Here is a 22,814-nt window from a genome sequence, read left to right on the forward strand (position 1 = left end):
GCTCTGTTGTCAGGTATCTCATAACAACTGCACGCCATTCTTCAACATCAGGAAGACCAAAAAAAAAAAAAAACCCTCAACAAAATCATAGTGTTCTGTAATTACCTAGAGCAAGATAATTATATGCCTAAACAAAAACTGAAACGGTGCACATAGAAACTTCTCTGAAGTCCTCTCTCTTACCCTGCTTTCAAATACAGTAAAAGATTAGGGCAAGATTTTCCAGTAATCTAAAAATAATAGAGCTTCATTGGTTGAATACCATCTGGTGTGGGTGACTTATTACTGTTTAATTTATAAATGTATTCCAAAACCTCATCTAGCAACACTTCCATCTGGGACAGTTTCTAGGATTCTTCACCTACAAAGAATGGCTCAGGTGTGGGAATCTCCCTCCCATCCACTGCAGTGAAGACCAATGCAGAGAATTAATTTAGCTTCTCCGCCATGGCCTTGTCTTCTTTGAGGGCTCCTTTAGCACCTCAATCGCCCAGTAGCCCCCACTAATTGTTTGGCAGGCTTCCTGTTTTTGAGGTACTTAAAAAATGTGTTGTTAGAATTTGCCTCTTCTACTAGTTATTCTTCAAAAGCTTTTTTGACCTACCTAATTATACTTTTACACTTGACCTGCCAGAGTTTATGCTCTTTTCAATTTTTAAAGGATGCCTTTCTGCCTCTAACCACCTCATTTATTCTCTTGTGGCATTTTTTGGTCCTCTTAATATTTTTTTAATTGGGAGGGGGATGCATTTCGTTTGTGCCTCTGTTATGATGGGTTTTTTAAAAGAGTTACCATGCAGCTTGCAGACTTTTTACTCTAGTGACTGTTCCTTTTAGTGTCAGCTTCCTCATTTTTGTGTAGTTCCCCTTCTTGAAGATAAAGGCTACTGTGATGGGCTTCTTTGGTACTTTCCTGCCCACAAGGATGGAAAATGCCAATTTGTTGAAACCAAAACTTCCCCCGAGAAATGTATGAATTATAAGTTAACTGTGCTATATTAACATGCAGTAAGGAATTTTTAAGCTATATCTACACTTATGGAGTACAGCCATTACACGTTGTTGATCATAGGTATTTGCTAGGTAAGGCATAAGTACAAGTTAAGAAAGTAAAGAAATGAGCCTACAGGCCTCAGACCTGTAGTACAACAACTTAACTAAACAAGGCCCCAAAACCTTAGCATATGTAGTTAACCAGGAGTAACCATAGATGATAAGCCATCACAAGATAGAATGCTGTAATGACTTAACTGCTGTCAGGGAACCACAAGATGCTAGTTTATAGAAGCTTGGGATATTTTAAGTTTAAAACATCATCAGATGTCTGATCACAAGCGTGCCACGGTAACTAATTGACATATATGCTAATAAGCTTGGGGTAAAAGGCCTAGTAACCTGTGGGAGAAGGGCACCCCAAAGTTAGATGGGTGAGGAAATATAAATAAGGAAAAGGGGATGAAACCCCTACTGGGTATGCGTTCGGCGTAGTGGCATCAGTATAACATATTATAAAATTTGTAGCCCGGCCTGTGTGCCTTGGGAGATGTAACTCTTGGGAGATGCCAGGATGATGACCACTGGGGGTGGTGGTGATGATTGTAAAGATGATGAAGAGCATGACTAACACTATGGGTCCTTTAGCAAGGTATGGCGTGAGTATATGGGCTCAGATGCACTTTCTGTTTTAGCTCTTTCTCTCTTACTGGTTTGATGTGTTTGTAACTTTGCTAACTGTGTTAATAAAACTATTACAAATACAGAAGGTTTTTTCCTAAGTGGGGGTGTTGCAACTGTGCATGTCAGGGTTCCCAACTAAACTTTAATTTTAAAAATATTGAGCCTGCTCTTGGACAAGAACCTACCGAACCTCTGAGTGTTAATTGGGAATTCTTAAGTAATCAACATAATCAATACACAATCAATAGATCAGGCAGCAGGCTGCATCTATGCTTGTCGCTTTGGTGTGTAGCTACAGGTGCAGTGAAAAGCTCCAGCCATGGGGAAAGTGTCCAAGAATTCCCTGCTGCTGGAGCCTTTCACTATGGCAGAGTCTGACAGGGCATCTGCCCCGAACTGACCCTGATAGGGTTAAAATCCAGCCTGGAGGGCTGCAAGGAAACAGCCAATTAGGACAGCGGCTGCAGCCAGTTAGGGCAGCGGCTGGACCAGCCAATCAGGGCCAAGTCGGACCATATAAAAGGAAGCTGCAGACCAGAGCAAGTCAGTCTGCTGTAGGAAGCCCAAGCAAGGGGACTGGTCTCCTAGAGGGCTGCAGCAGAACTAGCACCATGAACAGGGCCGCTAAGACTTGCAGGCCTGAGGCCCTGGGAAGAGAGTGAAGGAGCCAGAGGCAGGAGCCGAAGGTGCTGGTGCTGAGTGGAAGTGGCCCAGGGGATTGAGATAGATAGCTGGAGAAAGAAAGGAGGGGCAGCGGGAAGCTGTTGTTTGATGACACCATTAATGATAAATATATATATTTTCTTTGGATGCCCTCTGAGATAGCTGCCATCCTTCTCTTTCCATTACAGCAGCAGTTGGCAACTGTATTTCCTTTAGGTGACAACTGTCCTCAGAATATCTACTTTTCCATTATGCTAGTAATTGAGTAGCAATCTGTCACTCAATCCAAAGATGACAGGAAGAGTGGAATGTGACATTTTGTGTTATTTTAGGCCAGTAAATGTAAATGGTTTTGAGCCACATCAAAAGACAAATGGGAACATCTGTTTCTTTTCCCACAGAATGGCAGACAGTCAAAAACATAGGAGTACATGACTTACAGTAGCATAATATGGACAATAAGCACATCAGCCTCTAAAGTATAGACTTTTGGCAATCTATTTTTGCTTTCTCTTGCCAAACTGGCTACTGACTGATAGGCGCTACTCGCGTCTCATTTGTTTCTTTGATGACAGTAAGGAAATTCCAAAGAGGATACACACCTTCATTTAATATCTAGTAGTAAGCAGATTAGCCAATGGTTAATAAGCAGGAAAAGAAAGGAACAATAGCAAACTAAAACGAGAAGATATGAAAATCTGCAAGGGTTTGCCCACTTTGTGCTAGAGAGAGGTATTTAGTATGCAGGGTCATATGCCAGCTGTAATAGCATCCCCAAAACGAAGCAGCAGATACAATAATAAGCAGAAAGTCATATGAGAGAGGGATGAAACAAGAACTCTAAGAAAAACCAGGAGATAATCTCACAACTGGAGCATGAGAGAGATTTTAGCATTTTCCATTTTCTCTGTAATTGCTCTCTGGAGAACGGATTGCTAAACCATTGACTGTTCTAGTTCAAACAGGAATTAATTCAGGGAAGTCCTCTGGTCTGTGTTATGTTGGAGGTCAGACTAGATGATCACAATGGTCCATTCTGACTTCAAAAATCTATGAATCTAATTGGGGGGGGGGGGTGTCAGATTCTAACCATAAAACATCAGCAAAGAGCTGGAACATTTTTTCCAGGGAAATACAAAATATTAAAGAGCCCAAACTGTACCACATTTTTGAGTCAAAGAGCTAAATTCTGGTTAACCAGTGAAACTGGCATTAACTCCACCCTCCAAATAGAACAATAAATGCCCTGCAAAAGCAGCATTTATACTGCACGTATTTTGGCAGCAAACAGCCTGAGAAATGCTTGTTCTACACAATCTGTTCCTTCTTCGGGCTGGTCTTCACCAAGGGGAAATTGATGCTGCTGCAATCGATGCAGCAGGGGCCGATTTAGTGGGTCTAACGAAGACCCACTAAATCGACTGCAGAGCGCTCTCCGGTTGACTCTGGTACTCCAGCTCCCCGAGAAGATTAATGTAAGTCGATCAGAGAGCGCCTTCTGTTGATGCAGCTCAGTGAAGACACCAGGGTAAGTCGACCTAAGCTATGACCTGAATAACGTAGCATAACTTAGGTCGACTTACCCTGCTAGTGAAGACAAGCCCTCGGAGTAGAAATAGAGTTGACGCCATTGCAATCCTTTGGGAAGTTGTTCCAGTGGTTAATCACCCTTACTGTTAAATGGCTCATGAAGGGCCGCTGACGCAGGGTCATATCTTGCTTGTAATAGTCACATAGTCCAAGTGGACCAAATCTATGAGCTCTGGGTCACACTATATGATGCCCCTCTATGACTCCTGTCATGGAAGCCCTGGACGTGCTCTCTCTCTGGGTTTCCAGCCAGAAATGGCATGGCTGTCTTCTAATCAGCGCTCTGGTAGTAAGTGGCCCTCGTTTGGTTGGAGATGTATATGCAAGGTAACCCAGGATTTGCTCCATAATGGAAAAACAGGATTATTAACCTTTTTAACAGAAAATAAAATTAATAATAATAATAATATAAAGGTCCACCTGGGATAATGAAGGGGAATAAACTCAAGGGTAAACTAAAAACATAGTCCCCAGTCCTGCAATCACTTATACCTATACTTAATTCCCTATTGACCTCAGTGGGATGGGGCTATTTACATGCAACAAGGTATGCATAAATGTTTGGATCAAAATCAGCACCTCAGATAGCATTTCATTTCACAGTATCCCAGTGGCAAAAAGATATCAAAATTACAACAAAAACCACACACACACAAACCCCATTATTCCAAAGCTATAAACACATTAAAATGAAATCATTAGGGTGGTGGCCTAAGGTTACTGAACATTTTCAATCTGCATTTTAATTTCTTTAATTAAATTATGATTTAGGTCAATTTTAATCACCACTGGTGTATAACCCTATGGGGTAAACTTTAACAGGGGTTAGGAAAGAATTAGCTCCAGTTACTGTGTAATGCAGTTATGAGACGTATTCCCTGCTTGCTGTTCTAACAATTTACCTCAGTGCAGAGCTAGAATTTAACATGCTGCTATCAGCTTGCCATGCCTGCTAAGTGCTGGCTAGGAGCGCCTTGTTACTTTTTCATTTGCCTGTAGCATTTTAGTCAGCAAATGTAAGGTTCTGTGGGGAAGGAGAAAATAGTGTAGTGCAGGAGGGTTATCTCAAAGGTAAAAATAGCAATTATAATGTAATGTACTTTATATATTCAAAGCACTAAGAAAACATTAAGGGACTGAGGGAAGGCCACTGAAGTGATTGGGAGGTTTCCCATTGACTTCAATAGGTTTTGGATCAGGCCTTAAGTAACTGAGCCCCACAATAGCCTTGTGAGATAACTAAGGGTTAGATCTGGTAGGACGGTTCACTAGACAAGGCAGAAGGTTGGTACTCAGGAGATGTGATTTGTGAGGTCTATTCTTAGGGTGACCATATTTCCCTATGCTGAATACAGGACACCTGGTAAAATTACTTGTATGCAAGTGAGTTCAATGGCAATCGATCAGAACTATGCAGTACAAACGTTCAAATTAACATCAAGTTGACTAAGCCCCTGTTAAAAAGAAATACTGCATAGTTGGATTCTTTTTATTTATCTTCTTATCTTTAAGGCTTTAGGGTTCACATGGGGAGAGGTGACACACATACTCCCTTTGTACCTCACGTTTTCCTAAGCTGGATGATGGAAATAATAATACAGACCTTTGTCAAAGCACTTAAAATCTAAAATAGTGCCGTGAACGTGTTATTATTGTCATCTCAATTTCACAAATAGAGAAACTAAGCAAAAAAAAAAAAGTTCAAGTGACTTGATCAAGAGCAAACAGCAAAGCAATGGCAGAGTTGGAAATAGCAATCTTGATTCTGAACACTGCGCCCATTTTTTGAGGTAATGCTGCCTCTGATTGATTGGTTGATGGGTAGGCAGATATAATTCAATTCAGAAACAGTCAGGATTGTTTCTTCAGGATCAGTGGTTTTGTGTCTACTGTATTGATTGATCTATTAATTGTGTGTATGTAATACAATGTATTTGAGGATGAAGTAGTTAATACATTGTTAACAACATCCTGCTAATAAGCAGAACACAGCGTGTGTGGTTTTTTCCTCAGAACCACAGGCAAATAAAGCCTCCAGTGACATATTATGATTGCTCACAGACAGCGTATGCAATTATGTGGGTGCAGAGGTGTAACAGGAAGAAGAGAAGGTCAGAGAAAGCAATGTATGAGATTAGATATGTTGAAAACAAAATAACCTGCTTAATTAAACACACACATACACACACACACACACACAGAGCTGGACCTTGTTCACTAAATGTACATATTACTAATTTGTTGTGTTAAAATTTCATAAGCAGTGGGGCCAGTGCTGCCACTCTGTACTGCCCTGAGTTTGAATAATCAGAGTGGTTTATTGTTATTCACATAATGGATAGAAATGGGAAATTATTTCCTTGACAGATGAGTACTGGAGGTAACTTGGCATGTCACTGTATATAATTTTTTTCTGACAACATTACATGAGTACTTTGCAACGTATACTATCTCAATAGTGGGAAAATCTACTGAAAAATTATTCATAGTGAAAACAGCACTCTCAGGTGTTTACCTGATAACAGGTGTATATAAAATTGTATAAAAAACCCAAGAGGATTCTCAGAGAGACATAGGAGGAATGATCAGGCCTAGCAACATAGATTAAAATGGGATGCATTTTCAAAGCTGTATTACGCTTTACATTGTAACACTGTGGGATGCGGCAATTTAATGAAATACTAGCAGCCACCGAAACACAATAAAGAATCTTTCAAGAAGTGTTCATTTTAGAAGTAGAAAAAAAAGACTGTCAATATTTTTTGCCAGCCAAATGGAAACAGATCATCTGATTTCCTTAGTGCTGTAATCAGTCAAGACAGATGGCAGACTTCAAATTAAAAATGAAGTAACAAGCCCTCAATCAAAGTAGAAAGGGGTTCACAGCATCCCTTTAAACATAACTATTCTACATTAAGGAGAAACGTTTCGAGGTCCCTTCCAGTCCTATGATTCTCTGATTTTCTGCTTTGTATCCCCAAAATAACTTCTTCTATGGTATCTTTTCTTAGTTTAAAATATTCTTTTTGAGGATGCATGCAACACACTGCATTTAACATTTTTAATATATCATGACTGTAGTTCAGGTTTATAGCTGAACACCACTGTCCTGTGGGATATGACAGAGATACAATTACCACTTTTCTACTCAAAGGGCAAAACAATTATTCTCTATACATTTTCAGGACACCCTGAAACTTAGTCAGAAGGGGAATGTGAGATACTAGTTAACATTGGGTCCAAATTTTAAGGAGGAGGAGATTGCCAACTGGGCATAGAATTGGAAGACATTTAAGGATGTGTTTAACAGAGTTAATGATTACCCATGTCTCTCTGCTGGAGAATGGTAAACACCAATAGTTGCTAGATGGACTTTAAGGCCAAGATTCAGCAAAGCCCTTAAGCCTCCATTACTTCCAGGGACTTAAGCATGTTCTGTTGTACAGGGATGGGATTACTCACATCTTTAAAGTTAAGCATGTGCTTGAGTGCTTTGCTGAGTCAGGGACCAGGAGAGGAAAAATAAATCAGACTTCATCTCTAACCAGATACAATTCTACCAGACACTAGGAATAAAACACATGTGAGTTAACTGAGAGAACACTGACTCTAGATGTGGGTGTAATAAATGTTTTCCTGATGGAGATAAAAGTTTTGTCTCTGGAAAAATCTCTTTTTCTAGAAAAAAATTATCTGTTTACCAGATCTCCTGAGCCAAAAGAGCTATCCAAATTAGATGCACTTCAACAATCAACTTCCTGTTCATGCAAAGCAAAAGAGAACACACAGGTGATGCATACACTTGGTTCTGTCTGAAGGAGGCAAGAACTTCCATCCATCAGTGAGCCTAGATCTCTGCCCACTTTTGAACAATATTTCAGACATATGATGTTAGACTTGAAAGCTAAGAGGTCTATAGCCAGATTACCTCATCAAGCAAAGGAACTCTCCTCAACCTAGTGTTTTTAATATGATTTGTGTACATCTTGACCCTTGTGACTTGGATCATCCATCAAACAGTTTTCCTTGTCAGCCAGGTAAAGAGAAAACAGAATTTATCCAAGATGCACAATTCCCACAGAGCCTCCTTACATGGGGGTCAGGCTTCAAATTATAGTCTCTTGATGCTAACAGTCTGCCCATCTATCAAACAGTATCTAACCTTTACTTTTTGGTAAAGATTATGGAAAAGGCTGCAGCAGGACAACTCTCAGAGCTCCTGTATGCCTTCAAATCCTCTGTGCAATCAGGATTCTGACCTGGGTAAGGCACCAAGATGGCTCTTCTTGCATGGGTTAATTATCTACTCCTGGTAATGGAGAAAGATCAGGTGTCCATGATGATACTGATAGATCTATCAGTTGCCTTTGATATTATGAGATCATGTTCATACATCTAAGGTCCTTGGCAGGAGTGAATGAGGCTTCTCTTCAGTGGTTTGGTTCTGTTTTTGCCTAGAGATTCCCAATGGAACTGATGAGCAACAGCTCTTCCTCCTTGCCATACCAAAAGTCTCTATTATTTCATCCTTATTACTCAAAAGTGTCCATAAGTCCATTAGCTGAGCTAGAGAGGAGACACACGGAAGTTCTTGGTTTTGCTGTGTGGAAAAGAGTGATGGGAGTAACATGTGTTGATTCATGATAGGTCTGTTTCATTTGCTGTTATTTTACCTATGTATTTATTTTTGCATTGTGTTTTTAATGGAGGCAAAGCGTACCTATAGCTTTGGATAGGCATATCTTTAAGATTTAGTTAATTCCAAAAACATAAATAAAGCAAAAAGACTCACATGTCTTTGGGGGAATTTTGATTTTCATTATCTTGGTTGTCTACAATGTCACTTTAAAAATCTTACATTTATCAAGCCACCAAGATAGGAAATACCACTTTTTGTAGTGGCAAACTTGTTTTTCATACTTCAATTTTTTTTAGACTGCCAATCTCTGAGTGCGTTTGAGTGATGCTAAAGTAAAAATGACGACTGGCTGATTTTACCCCTCAGTGCAATTGTAAAATATATATATATATATATATATATACAATATAAACAGGACATTTGCAAATGCAATAGTTAAAATACTTCAGGGAGTTCAAGAGTAAAGAGTGCCCCATCTATTCCTGAACTCCCAAATAATGTTCTATCTACCCTACATTATAACACGTACACAATGCAATAAATGGCTGGTAGAAAAATCTGCTATGCAGTTCACACTTGCTTCTCTCTCAATGGTTCGAATATATAAAACAATACTTTTAGTAGCATAAAAAGAGAGACCATTAATACTTCAGAGGTTCAGTACATCCGATGAAGTGGGCTGTAGCCCACGAAAGCTTATGCTCAAATAAATTTGTTAGTCTCTAAGGTGCCACAAGTACTCCTGTTCTTTTTGTGGATATAGACTAACATGGTTGCTACTCTGAAACCAGTATAAAATTACTTTCATTAGCATGCCAAATGCATATTTTAGCTTACTAGAAAACAAACTCCCTACAAACAGCCATTGATTTGACATTCCTTCATTGCAGAGGGGGTAATGATACAGGAATCAGTTTTCCATGATCTTCTGGAGAGATTTTAGATGTACTGAAAAGGTACTACTACACTATCTCAAATCCGTGAAGCAGCTGGGCACGTTGTAGAAAAATATTACTGAGCTCAGTGGATCAGTATTACAGATTGCCATCTGGAGACATGCACTGAGGGTAGAGTCAGTAGGCTGTTAAAAGAGTAAACCTTGGCCTCGCTACATATTCCCACCTTTATTTTAAATGGGCACTATTAGTACAGGACAAAATCCTACAGAACTTGACATTTACATAGACTCTTCTTGTGGTTTCTATGGTTCGTTATTATTATTGGTGATGCCAGCTTGGGGGAAATAATATTTTCCCTCTAATGAGTGTGCAGTATATAAACAGAGCTATGCATATGCACAATCCTGGATCATGCCACGTATTCACAGCTTTGTTCATCTGCAAGCCTTGCCATAAGATTTCTTTTAATTAATTAGAAACAACATACTAGGTAGTAATTAGATCATTAGTTTATGGCTAAACTCTGTTCTCAGACAAATGTGTGCAAACCCTAGTTTCTTACATTGCAATGGCTCACAGGGTGTTACATTACAATCTGGCCACTTCGCAAGTTTGTAGGAATTCAGTATCAGGGGCCTAAACTATTTGACATCTCTTTTAAACTGAGGCAAAGGTAATTCTATAGAAACCGGATCCAGAGTCTCTCTCTCTCACTCTGCCCTTCCCCCTCTGTGGATGCTTTAATTACTTTTTTCCATCACAAGGACTCTTGAGTATAAATTTAGACTTTCAGCCCTTATGCATTACAACTTGATTTCTGCCTAAGGAAAAGAGAATTCCATCACCAAATAGATTAAATTTTGCAGCAGTGATTATGTGTTACAGGCCTCAATTCTGCATCAGCAAAATCCACGGAACAGCATCAAATTCAAGGAGCCCAGACATTCTACAGTTCCAGGGTAACGTAATCATTCTCCTGCCATGCTATTTACTTCACTCTTCCAATGCATTTATTTGTATTCCACAAAGTGAACTGTAGGTCATGAAGAAACATTGACAAGAATAGTAAAACTGGAAGGTCTCATCTGGTACAGCACAAAAGCAGTTAAAGGAATATTATCATCTCTCTTTCCAATGAAAGGGAAAAACAGGGGTTTACAACATCCAACTTTTTTCTTTATTTTTCTCTCTCATACAATGCTAAGTTCTAGTCACTTCCCAAGCAAAAATATACGGTAATATATATTATTGTTTATCCTCATTAGGGAAAATGACATCAGGCTTCAATTTTCTATGATCTTCCAAAGCGGTCAGCCTGTATCCAAATGGATGCATTTATTTTGCCATTGTGAAAGTTCTCTCCTCAAGACATGAAATTGCTACTGCATTTTTAGGTGGCCTCAGTGCATTATTATATGGTTAATGAGAAAGAAGGCCAGTTAGGAAAAGATTTCTTAGATCCCTCCACACCTCCAAGGTGATGACATCCATTGCTTTAAGTACTTGCCACTAACAACCATGTCAGGATGTCAATGACAGCATGTTACTGGCAGTTACTTAAAGTGAAGGATGTTATCATCTTTCTGGGCTTTATGATTCATGCTATACGCCCCAGCCAGGGTACTTTAGGAGCACTCCTCACAGCACTAAGTCAGAGTGATGAAGATCATGTAGTAATTGGGTTAGGTGGAGAGTGAAACATGTCATCTTGGGAACATTGGGCCAAAGGGATCCTGTGATAAGAAACTATCATGGAAATAAAGGATTAAGGCTCCCCATATTAATTATCTCATCATGAGGGCACTCAATAACAAGTAAACATTCTTCTGAGGAGCACATCCCAAAACCACATGAAAATCTACAATATGAAAATCAATTAGACTTAAAATCTTTGAATCTTTATGGCATGAAGGTCTTCAATGGGAAACTCTGTGAATGAGAGGTCAGTCCACCTAAAATTATTGCACTTTGATCCAATATTAGAATGGCATCACTTCAGCACCATAGATTCTGGTACCTCTGCGCACATGGACTACCTTCCCCCTATAGGCTTCAGTTCAGGAACACAATCCTTCTCAAGAAAGCACATAAGTATGTGCTTAGAGTTAAACTTTTTGTTAAGTGCTTCCCTGAATAGGGATGGACTTAAGCACTTACATAAGGGCTTTTCTGAAATGGGGCTTTATCTGCATGATTAATGTGTACATATATATACTAAATTCTCTTCCAGAAAGGAAAAGGAAATATTTTGGTAAACAGCGCACTTATCTGAACAGTGAACCCAACAGAACTGTGATGGGGTACACAAGCCCCACACTGGGATGGAAGGGGTTAAAGGACAGTACTGGGTCCAGATAACCCCACCCCTCCAACCCTGGAGAGCATGCTCCAACTGGAGACAGGGTTGAAAAGGGAGCAACACAGCTCAGAGGGCTGGAGAGGAGTACAGACCTACCCGGAAGGCGCTTGCCAAATGGGGCTAGAGACGCCTCCCTGAAGTACCAGGACTGAGCCCAGATGGGGCTGACTGACTGGTTTCCTCTTCCTCTCCCCCACCCCCATCTGGGATCAGAAGCAAAGAGAAGCCATGGTAGGAAGTGAGCCAGGGATGGTAACTCAGTGGGAACCCCGCTCCTCAGATCTAACGCTGCCAACCTTCCAAGGGACCAGGGTGTGGGCGGGCCTGGGATCCCTACCACTGCCCCATGATGGAGTGCATGCTAACCACTAGGCTTCCCAGTCCATCGAGGACCCTATTACAAGGACAATGTATATTACTTTTGGCATCATGAGTTACACAATGTTAGAGCATATCACAAGTACAGACAATCATAATTTCCCATATTACAGGAACAGTAACAAGTAGAGCACTACGTGAAAACAGCATTTTTAATTTTGAATCTACATTGACATAAAACACACCTGTATTAGAACTGCATTCCCATGACCTAGAGCCAAAATTATATTAGCAAGGGAAAAAACCACACACGCACAGCCAATATAGATGGTAGGGATATTTTAAAATGAAAGTACTGTATACTGCAGAATTTAAAAATGAAGATCAATGAATAAGAACTTTAATGCCACCTACCCTCATTATCATCCTTCAGGTTCTCTGATTTCTTTGCTTTGCACTTCATGGGAGATGGTGACTGGGCTTTTTGTTCCAATCCCTCTGCAAGCACAAAATATATTATTTCGGAGTAATATTATTTTATGAAATATTAATATGCAGGCGATTGTGACAATAAGTATATTTTATCTCAGCATTCCTTTCAACGCATTATGCCCACACTTGCATTTGGAAGATTCAGCACCGCCTAATATGCTGTATTAGGGGCCATAATGGGGGTGTGTGGGTTCAAACTGAACTTTGAGAGCTCAACCTTGAATAAAGCTCATATTTAAATGATTCATGCCTTCGCACTCTCACTGTCTTCAGATCTGTAACATTTAATAATATTTTAATGTGTAGCTGTTTTTAAGCAATGTGCATCATACTGTGTTATGGACTAGCAGAGGAATATGTTCAAGAAGAAGAATTTCTGTTAGCAGCCCAGTTTTGCATTCATTGCCAAAATCCACTAACAAAGGAATATTGACCTAAAAATTGGCAGTATGGATGTGAGGCAGAGGGAGAAGTTTGATACCAAGTTTGAAGTTAATGAAGAGAGCTTTCCTTCAAATAAGAAGGTTCAGAGTTGAAGAACTCTTCCAATTTTTTTCTTCCCACTTTTCCATAATACAACAGCAAGAAGGGAAGAGATTAAATTTGGTTTGCTGGACTCACTTATAGTCAGGGCCGACGAGAGCGGGGGGGGGGAAGCTGGTACAAATTACCGGGGCCCGGCTCCCCCTGCCACTCGTCTGCCCTGTTTAGCCGGTCCGCCCTTGCTGGGGGGCCCGAAAATTTTTTTTCCACCGGGGCCCGAACCCGTTCTCGGCGACCCTGCTTATAGTAGTTGAGAGCTAGTGGGCAGAGGACTTAAAATTAGTTGATTAAGCTTCAAAAATTGTGAAGACTTGGTATATTAACAGCTGAAGGTATGTCTAACTCTGGAATAAAAGACACATGGCACAGCTGTGACTGGCCTGGGTCAGCTGTCTTGGGCTTGGGGGACTCGGGCTCGCAGGGCTGTAAAATTGCTGTGTAGGACGTTTAGGCTCCAGCTGAATCCCGAATGTCTATACAGCCATTTTACAGCCCTGCAAGCCTGAATCAGCTGAGCTGGGCCATCCACACGGGTTTAATTGCTGTGTAGACGTATCCAGAATGGCTTGTCATGTCTGACGACCTTAAGGTAGTGCACCAAATGACTGCTGGAGACCCAGGGTCAGACTTTTAAGAGTACTCAGCACCCATAAATGGTGCTGGATGGTCTTAAGAGTTCAGCTCCCATTTATGCACCTAAATGAAATGACTAGATTTTCAAAAAGGGGTCAGCACCCAGCAGCTCATGTTGTTCTCCAGAGATGCTGAGCCCTTTTGGGAATCTGGCCGTTTCATTTAGGGTGCCTAATGGGAGCTGTTGGGTGCTGATTTCTATTGAAAAACTGGCCCCTACGCTGTTGCTTTAAAAACAAACAACTCCCCCCCCCCCCAAAAAAAACAAGTAAGTTTCAAGTTCTTTTCCTTGCAGAGATAGACCCGAAAGTGTAAACTGATTGTTAGTGAGACTTGTTAATAGAAAAAAGGAGACTTTTTAGAAACTATTAATACATGTGCACTCTCAACCTAATTTCACCTTACCAGTAGCATAGCTCTACGTGAATAAATGCATCAAGTCTCTCCAGCTCACTCTACTAACTGATAGGCTGGGGGACCCTATCCTTGGAAGCAGTGACTCTGAAAAAGATTTTTTGGGGGGGATGGTGGATAATCAGCTGAACATGAGCTCCCAGTGGTGGCCAAAAGGGCTGATGAGATCCTGGGATGCATAAACAAGGGAATCTTGAGTAGGAGCAGAGAGGTTATTTTACCTCTGTATTTGGCACTGGTGCAACCACTACTGGAATACTGTGTCCAGTTCTGGTGCCCACGATTTAAGGATGTTGATACATTGGAAAGAGTTCAGAGTCTGATAGTGATAGACTGAAGAAGTTCAATCTATTTTGCCACATGCACCATGGGAGTAAGAGAACAAACCTCCAAACTGCAAGAAGCCAGGTTGTGGGGAAAAGCTTGCACTTCTCTACTCATTAGTCAGGAGTTGGGAATAGGATTTGCTACCTCTGAGCAGTAGCCAAGATTTGTCTGGGTGTTTACAGTCCCACTTGGCCCTCACCAAGCCCTTGGCCTCACCAAGAAGCCTGGGGAAGGGGAGAACTCTCTCCACCTGCTTAGCTGGGACATTGTTCTTTCTGCAGCATACCATACTTAAATGTGGCAATAAGACTCACCAAATTCTGAGTCCGACTGAAAGTTACAGGCAGTAGAAGCCCATAATGCTTGGAAACATTCTAAAATGAAGACCTATATTAAACACAATTCTAGGGAATTAACACTGATAGTTAATTCAACAAAACCTCAAATTGGTGATTGTTTCTATATCTTCCCATTGTAAGGGACTCTTGTATTCATCAATTTACTGCAGTATGAAAACATCCCCAGATTTGCTTGATCTCAGGAACTGGACGTTTCCTTTCTAAAGGTTAACCACTTGACAGAAGACTGTGTTTCCTGCCAGCAGATGTGATCAATTAAATTGGAAATTTTAATACTAGATTTTGAAAAGAAGATATGAAATTAGGATCCTTGGAGTGCTAAAATCAACTTCTCTCTTCCTTGGCTGGTGGACATGCAAACTCAACCACAGGGAATAAATATTAGGGAGAAAAAACGACTCAGCTATTCAGTCTACCTAGAGTCAATCAGAAGCAATGGCCATGTTCAACACATGTGGTTAGTACGAAGGATAGAAGTAGTCAGATTTTAAAGATTGATTGCTGCCCCTCTGCCATTCCTTAAAAAAAAAAAGAATATTTATAATGAACTGTATTGATGCGGGGCCTGTCTGGTTCTAATGCCCCCATATGATAGCTGCTGTTTTCCCTTTTTGACTTGGCAATGCTTCACTCTAGGAGACCAAATCAATATGAATATTTCAATCACCATTCTCCCCTCTGAAGATGAAGTTATCATCTAATCGATCTGTGAGGCTTCCTCTAGTCTCAAAAATCAAATGCCAATCAAGTTTTAGTGTTAAGTATCCATGTATAACATGGTTAGGTCTTCCTAGAGTCTCTGAATACATCAGAAAATATATCTAATGTCTTAATTGACTGCAGTAAGATGGGGGTGGGGGAATGAGGGAGCTTGCACTGGAAGAAGTTAGAACAGTTACTATTGCCAAAGGAACAGTGTTTCTCCATTACTGAAAGAATCTTAAAATGCTCACAAAAAGGATGTGGAGGAACCATCTCAGGAGAATACTATTTCATATACAATTTCATTGCTTTTTACCAGACAAGTAGATTTTCCCTCACTCCAAAGACAGAACAGGATTTTTGTAAGCTTCAAAAATGTGTATTTGTGTTATGGCCAAGAAATAAATCTTAATCCTTTCAGTTCTGCAGAGACATACCACATATCATGAACAGAGCTGGTCAAGAATGGCAAAAAACAGTGCTTACAACCATTTATTTGAGTTTTGAATGGCTGGTCAATTTAACCACTTTTGTACCCTTTATTATTTGTGAGCATTCATGCAAAAAGGTATTTACGCACAATAATATTTGGGGAATGGCTATTCTCCCTGGGTCAAACCCACAAGGCCAATATGCCACTTCAGTGAGGCCATTCCCAGCTCCCAAAACATTCACAAATCCTGCTCAGTGACAAGTGCCTGGCATTTTCCTCTCAGTCAGAGAAAAAGTTCCCATCTAAGATGAAGTGCCCTGACATATGCACATGTATATATTAGAATGTGCAATCTGATAGTTGATGTTCAGGTGAGATAGTTTACAGAAAGGTTTCAAAGTTCGTGTGAGTGGGGAATATTGGGTAGGGAAGGTTTCTGATGCTGGGTGGGACTAAGCAGGTTGGACCCTTGGTGGAGAGATGGGATAACTGGTAGGACACTTACTTTGGGTATGTAACAGAAGGGTTGACAGGAAACATGGCAGGCAAGGGGCTTATCACTGGAATAAGGTCCAATTGCTTTGGTAGCTAGAGCAGGGGTGTGGTTAGGTTGGGAAGATTTTCACAGCTGAAGGAGAGCAGGACACTTATGGGTCTAAAGAGGTTTTGGAAATTGAACGCCGGGGGAGACTTGTTTGTGTGTTTTTGTTCCCCCCACCCCAAATACTAAGGAAATTAACTTTGGCTCTGGGGAACAAACCTTATGTTACAGTGCTGGAATATGTATTTACAGAACTATGCTTCCCATAATAGCACATGGCTGCATAATTTGCATATGCCATCATTGAGCATAACTGGTAGCATTACAGGTATGTTTCCCTTCCTATATGTCAGAAAACATATACAAAAGCCAGGTAATCCAAAAGTGAAGATTTACAATAATGTTTCATTAATGTGGTATAAAATGATAAGCCTTATGGCACTGCAGTATTAAATCATGTCAGTTAAAGATGGACAAAATCTATCTGATCATTTAGTCTTTCCCTCTGCCAGTGCAAGATATAATTCTCAGATAAAGGACATATCAGATACTGAACGGCGAAAATCTGCAAAAGCGTTTATTCTAGCTGCCCTTTTGACTCAGCCATTCTAACAGCAGACTGTATGAAATATGATGACATCAGAGCACTCTGAGTTGAACATAACAGTATGCTACCAACTGTTACAAGACGCTGCATCCTGAAAAATAAACCGATCATCTAAAAAATACCAATTAAATGCCATTAGAGGGCTGATTTTGAGTGTCTCCTTTAAGAATAGGGTAATTTTTAAATAAAAATATTGTTTCCTAACTTACTGGAGATATCTTCTCCAGTGTCATAACTCACAGCAATGCTCATCAGTGCCAGTTACGCTTAATACAGGGTTATCAGCAGATACCACTGGAGATCATCTGAGACACATGCAATTAAAACATCCCCCTGTTTACTTAAAAAGAAAATTATGAAGAACAGAGTTTCTAAATGTAATAAGATATGCACACTCCTGGGTGGTGGAGACATAAGACAGAGAATACACTCTCAGCATGTTCATCTCCCCATAAACTACACATTTGACCATCTGCTATTCCTTACTTATGGCTGAGTCCTGCAGCTGCTCCAAAGGCCTGATCTGGTGTCCATTGAAGTCGGTGGGAATATGTCCACTGACTTCAATGGACACCAGATCAGGCCCTAAGTGAGGATCTGAACTTTTTCTATTAGCCTTAGCAACTGTCTTTAATTAGAACCTAGCCTCCAGATTGAAAGAGCCCACATGAGATGGCCTGCTATTGCACGCTCCAGGAATCCCAGAAGTTTTAAAGGCTGAAACATTAGAGAAACAACCCAAAAAGATGAGCTTTGAGTACAGATTAGATCAGAATGGCTCAGCAGTTCAGGATCATCAATATTGGCTTCAGCTACTGATTCTTTCTGCAGGAGTCATGACCTCACGAAGTCAAGTGGAATGAAAAATGATTATTCATTAGCGACTGAAAGTGGCAAATAGCAGTTGCAACCTTATTTAAACACAGATTAATCAACTTTTCCCACAAAGCATTTAAGAGCAGATACTCTTCAGCCTGGTGACTAAATTACCATAAACAGAGCTCTCCCCTTAATGCAGAACTCATCTGCTTATGACATTTATGCAAATGTCCCTTACTAATATTAACTTCTTACACTAATGGGTCAAAATGGCATCGCTCTCTACTGCTAAAGGATATATGAAGGATACTAAACTTTGGCCACACAAGTACTAATGGCACATCCAACATCTGATTCTCAAAATATAATTCAGTGATAGGGCCCCAAGCAACATATGGTGCTGAATATGTGGTACCCCATCAGCACCCAGTGAGAGAAGCAGTGATCTTATTTGCTTGAAATCCACACAGGAGCAGATATATGGTGATTTGCAATGTATGTAACCCATGTGGTAACTTCATTTAATTTAATGGGGTTACAAAAGAAGCAAGACAAAAGAACCGATACTAAGAGTCTTATTCTGGCTATAAAGTGGAAAAGTTATTTTTAATTTCTGCTATTAGATACTTTTAAAAATTAATTTAATGTACATATTTATAAATGAAAAATCCTCCCAAAATCTAAACAATATAGTTAATATACATACATATGCACTGGTTCCAATAAAAAGTGAAATTGGAGATATCACAGTTTTTTGGAGAGGTTAGAATAGAATAATAATAATTAATGGAGATATCCCATCTCCTAGAACTGGAAGGGACCTTGAAAGGTCATTGAGTCCAGCCCCCTGCTTTCACTAGCAGGACCAAGTACTGATTTTGCCCCAGATCCCCAAGTGGCCCCCTCAAGGATTGAACTCATAACCCTGGGTTTAGCAGGCCAATGCTCAAACCACTGAGCTATCCCTCCCCCCCACATGGTATCAAACAATCATGGTATCAAAAATACAATAGTATGATACCTGTCAGCAAGTGCTGAATTTTTAACGGCCTCTGTGTGCTTTTGCACATGTATATTTTGTACATCCGACACAATACCATACATGTTAGTATTTATAAAAGTTCCATCCAATGCACTAAGCAGAGAACAATAATTATTCATACATGTAATAAACTCAGAAGGCCAAAATACCATAAATGTGTCCTGCCAACTCAGAAGTATCTCTCTCTCTCTCACTCTCACACACACAGTCAATGACTACACACACGCACACACACAAACACACAGAATCAGTGACTGGAAATGTGCAAATGCACGTCCCCCAGGGTTGCTCTGCAGTCACATCTTAGTAAAGTAACTAAACTGTGGAACCCTAATTATTTCCCATTCATGTTCAAACTAGTTGTTAATAAGAAACATAATTACAAACCAGTGGGCTACAATGGATGACGACTATAGAACCTAGTAACAAGGTTCACCATGGTCATGTGATTAATTTTAAGCTGTTTCTCAAACTCTTTTATAATTTGCAGAAGTATGTTTTTGACAAACATGTTCACACACCTGTATCCTCATTTATCTCAGTCTCCTCTTCATTATCATCATCTGTCAAAAAAAATGAAATAAAATGATTACGAAAAAAAGAGAAGCATTTGAAAATAATCTTGCATGCTTCAAATTGCTTTTATTTTAGTTTGTTTCCTGCTGTCCAAAGTATTACATTTAGATTTAGAAGAAATACTAGTATGGTAGATTACCGACATCTAGGTATCAAAATTCAGGGAGGTAAAATTCTGCCTCGATTTACACACAGTGAAACCACCTTGTAATCTATTTCATAGTTTTTATTCCTAAGGGTGAAATTAATCTAATTTTACTTGTCAAGCTCAGGATTCTTGGTTTTTCTTGTAACAGCTGGTAACATTAACACTCAAGTTGGTTGGAAGTTTTGTTTTTTGGAGGAAAATATACATGAGAGTGGAAAAAAATAATTTTTGCCTAAATTTTCCAGAGAAAATGTACACTTTAAATCTCGAAACTGAACGTTTTGGGGTTTCAGCCAAAAAGTGTTTAGTTTTCAGCTGAAAACTTTTCAATTTGGGGTGTTTCAATTAAAACTTAAAATTCCCAAGGTAGCAGACTCTTATACCCATATGAGTATCAACCTGAAATCAATGGGACAAGATGGCACCCATAGTTACTGAAATGTCTCAGCAAAATGCTTAGAAAACATCCAGTGAAGCAGGAGTTACTTAGTCACTAATTTCCCCAAAGCATGTTCTTTCCCATGAGAGCATTTGCAGTAAAATCAATGCAAGAATCATTGAATCTGGAAGGGAACTCAAGGGGTCATCTAATCCATCCCCCTTTGCTGAGGGGAGATTAAGCACACCTAGATCATGCCTAACAATGTTTCTTTAACCTATTCTTACAAATTTTCAATGAAAGAGATTCCACAACCTCCCTAGGCTACCTGAATAGATCAAATTAATCTCAGCCTCCACAGTAAATCAGCATAATGCAATAATATCTTAGCATACCTGGCACCAGCACGGCTTCTGTGGAAGTTCTTACTTATAGTACAGTAAGTGGCTTGGAATATGAAATTCCCAAAGCACTAGAATATAGCGTAAACTGGTAATATTGGACACACAGGCAAGGAATATGACCTTATTAAAAAGTAGTGAAGTCTTAGTGCAATACAAATATGAACTGGAGAATACTGCTTTTGTGAACTAACGGGCCATCATTCTAAGGAAAGGACAGGGTTATTGCTCCTATAGAGCAAAAAGGAGGATGCATTTTATGCCTGTCCCAGAATCTCATATCTTAACATCTAAAATCTCAGCAAACTGGGTATAGAAGGAACATTATTGTTTATCCTGTACAGCATGGTTTTAACTGACCAAATCAAAAAGGCCTAAATCTAAACCCTGGAGCAAAACACCCACTGAACTTTGGAGAAGTCCAGGAGTAAAATTTTCAAAAGCATCTAGGTGACTTAGGAACCTAGTTTACATTTTCAAAGGTGACTTGGGCACTTCAAAGTCTAAGTCTTACTGAAAGTCAACAAGGTTCCTACGTGCCTAAGTCACTTTTGAAAATTTTACCCCAGCTCCATATCTGACTGACATTTTTGACTCAGACCCCTCTTCTCTGGTAACGTCACAACTGGTCCAGAAAATTATAACACATGAAGCATATGAATGAAGGTGCTTACATTTCAGGCAACACAGCAATTTCTTTGACCTCGACTTGGCAAAGAAGTGAAGTGACAAACACCCTCCTTAGTCACTAGACCTCCATTACAAGAATTATCATCTTATGCCAGGATAAGCTCTTGCCATGTTTTAAGAACCCATGTCCAAAACACAGCTCATTTCTCATCCGGATGAACTATGCCAAGGTCAGTTCCTTAGTGCATTAATTACTGAGAAGCAGAAGCAAGGCAAGAACTCCTTGACTGAAGTCCAGTCTAAGTTGTATAATTCGAAACCCAGATCCTTGTAAATTGCATGGTTTATACAGTAGCTTCTTTTTCCTTTTGACAAAACCATGTTTTCACCCCCCATCTAGGCTACGGACAGAGTGTTATCCAAAGGTCCAGGTCTACTTTAACATATTGATCATGGATTGTGTCAACTGTAAAGTTTAACAAAACCATTAGGACCCAGAAGTAGAACTTTGATGACATTAAACATTTCCTTATGGAGATATTCTCACTATCAGGTAAATCCCAAACTTACTTACTTTCTAAAAAAAACCCAACAACCTCCCCCGCACAAACCATTTAAAATTCCACTGAACCTGTGACCTCTTTTCAAAAAGGCCTTGAATAACTCACTGCAGAGCAGAAGTGTGGGTGATACTGGGTGTGCATCCAGCTACTTACGTGACCACTGGAGGCAGAAGAGTTCCCTGCTGCATAGCTTCGCCATTAAAGCCCTGCAACAGGGAACGCTCAGAACTCATTCCCTCAAGTCCTGCTGGAGAAAGGAGAATGACTCTTGCAGCCCAGGGCAGGAGGATCACTGACAGTGGCCCCTTGTGGTGGGTGTGGCCATTGAGATGCCACCCTGATTAAGGACTCCCTGGAGACTGTAGCAGACTCATGAGGCAAGGAAGACATTTATTCCAACATGCGTCCCATGGGTTAGAGAGTGAAGTTCCCAGATAACAGTTAGTCTAAAGTATATGAAGTACAGTAGCTCCTCGCTTAACGTTGTAGTTCTGTTCCTGAAAAATGCGACTTTAAGCGAAACGATGTTACACAAATCCAATTTCCCCATAAGAATTAATGTAAATGGGGGGGGGGGAGGTTAGGTTCCAGGAATTTTTTTTCACCAGACAAAAAACTATATATTATATAGATATACACACAGTATATGTTTTAAACAAACAATTTAATGCTGTTCACAGAAATGATGATTGTGAAGCTTGGTTGAGGTGGTGAAGTTAGAGGGTGGAAGAGGGAGGGATATCTCCCAGGGAATGTCTTGCTGCTAAATGATGAACTAGCACTCGGCTGAGCCCTCAAGGGTTAACACATTGTTGTTAATGTAGCCTCTCACACAAGGCAGCATGAACAGGAGGGAGGGGAGACAACATAGCAGACAGAGACAGACACACACCTTGTGTGTGGGAGAGAGAGAGAAATGCACACTGCCCCTTTAAATAAGCTGACCCACTCTTAAGTGCATTGTCTTTTTAAGTGGATCAGGAAGTTGAGACAGCAGCTGCTGCCCCAAGCTCTCTATGTCTCTCTCCGTCCATGTCCCCTCCCTGCTCTATATGGAGAA

The 22,814-nt window shown here is 40.2% G+C and overlaps 1 protein-coding gene across 15 annotated transcripts in view; it reads right to left on the reverse strand.

Annotated features, from left to right (window-relative positions):
- The window catches only part of MACROD2 (mono-ADP ribosylhydrolase 2), a 1,307,214-nt gene that overhangs the window by 71,691 nt on the left and 1,212,709 nt on the right, over positions 1 to 22,814 (reverse strand). For 13 of the 15 annotated variants that reach the window (XM_042847036.2, XM_042847056.2, XM_042847049.2 and 10 more), the window contains 2 exons: positions 19,579 to 19,620; positions 12,560 to 12,643 (listed from right to left, as the gene is read on the reverse strand). In XM_042847036.2, coding sequence (XP_042702970.2) covers positions 12,560 to 12,643; positions 19,579 to 19,620 — 126 coding nt within the window. The remainder of the gene's footprint in view (positions 1 to 12,559; positions 12,644 to 19,578; positions 19,621 to 22,814) is intronic. The other 2 variants (XM_042847039.2, XM_065590814.1) reach the window with 1 other exon arrangement.

The sequence above is a fragment of the Chrysemys picta genome, chromosome 3, assembly GCF_011386835.1.
Source record: "Chrysemys picta bellii isolate R12L10 chromosome 3, ASM1138683v2, whole genome shotgun sequence".
Taxonomy (NCBI): Eukaryota; Metazoa; Chordata; order Testudines; family Emydidae; genus Chrysemys; species Chrysemys picta.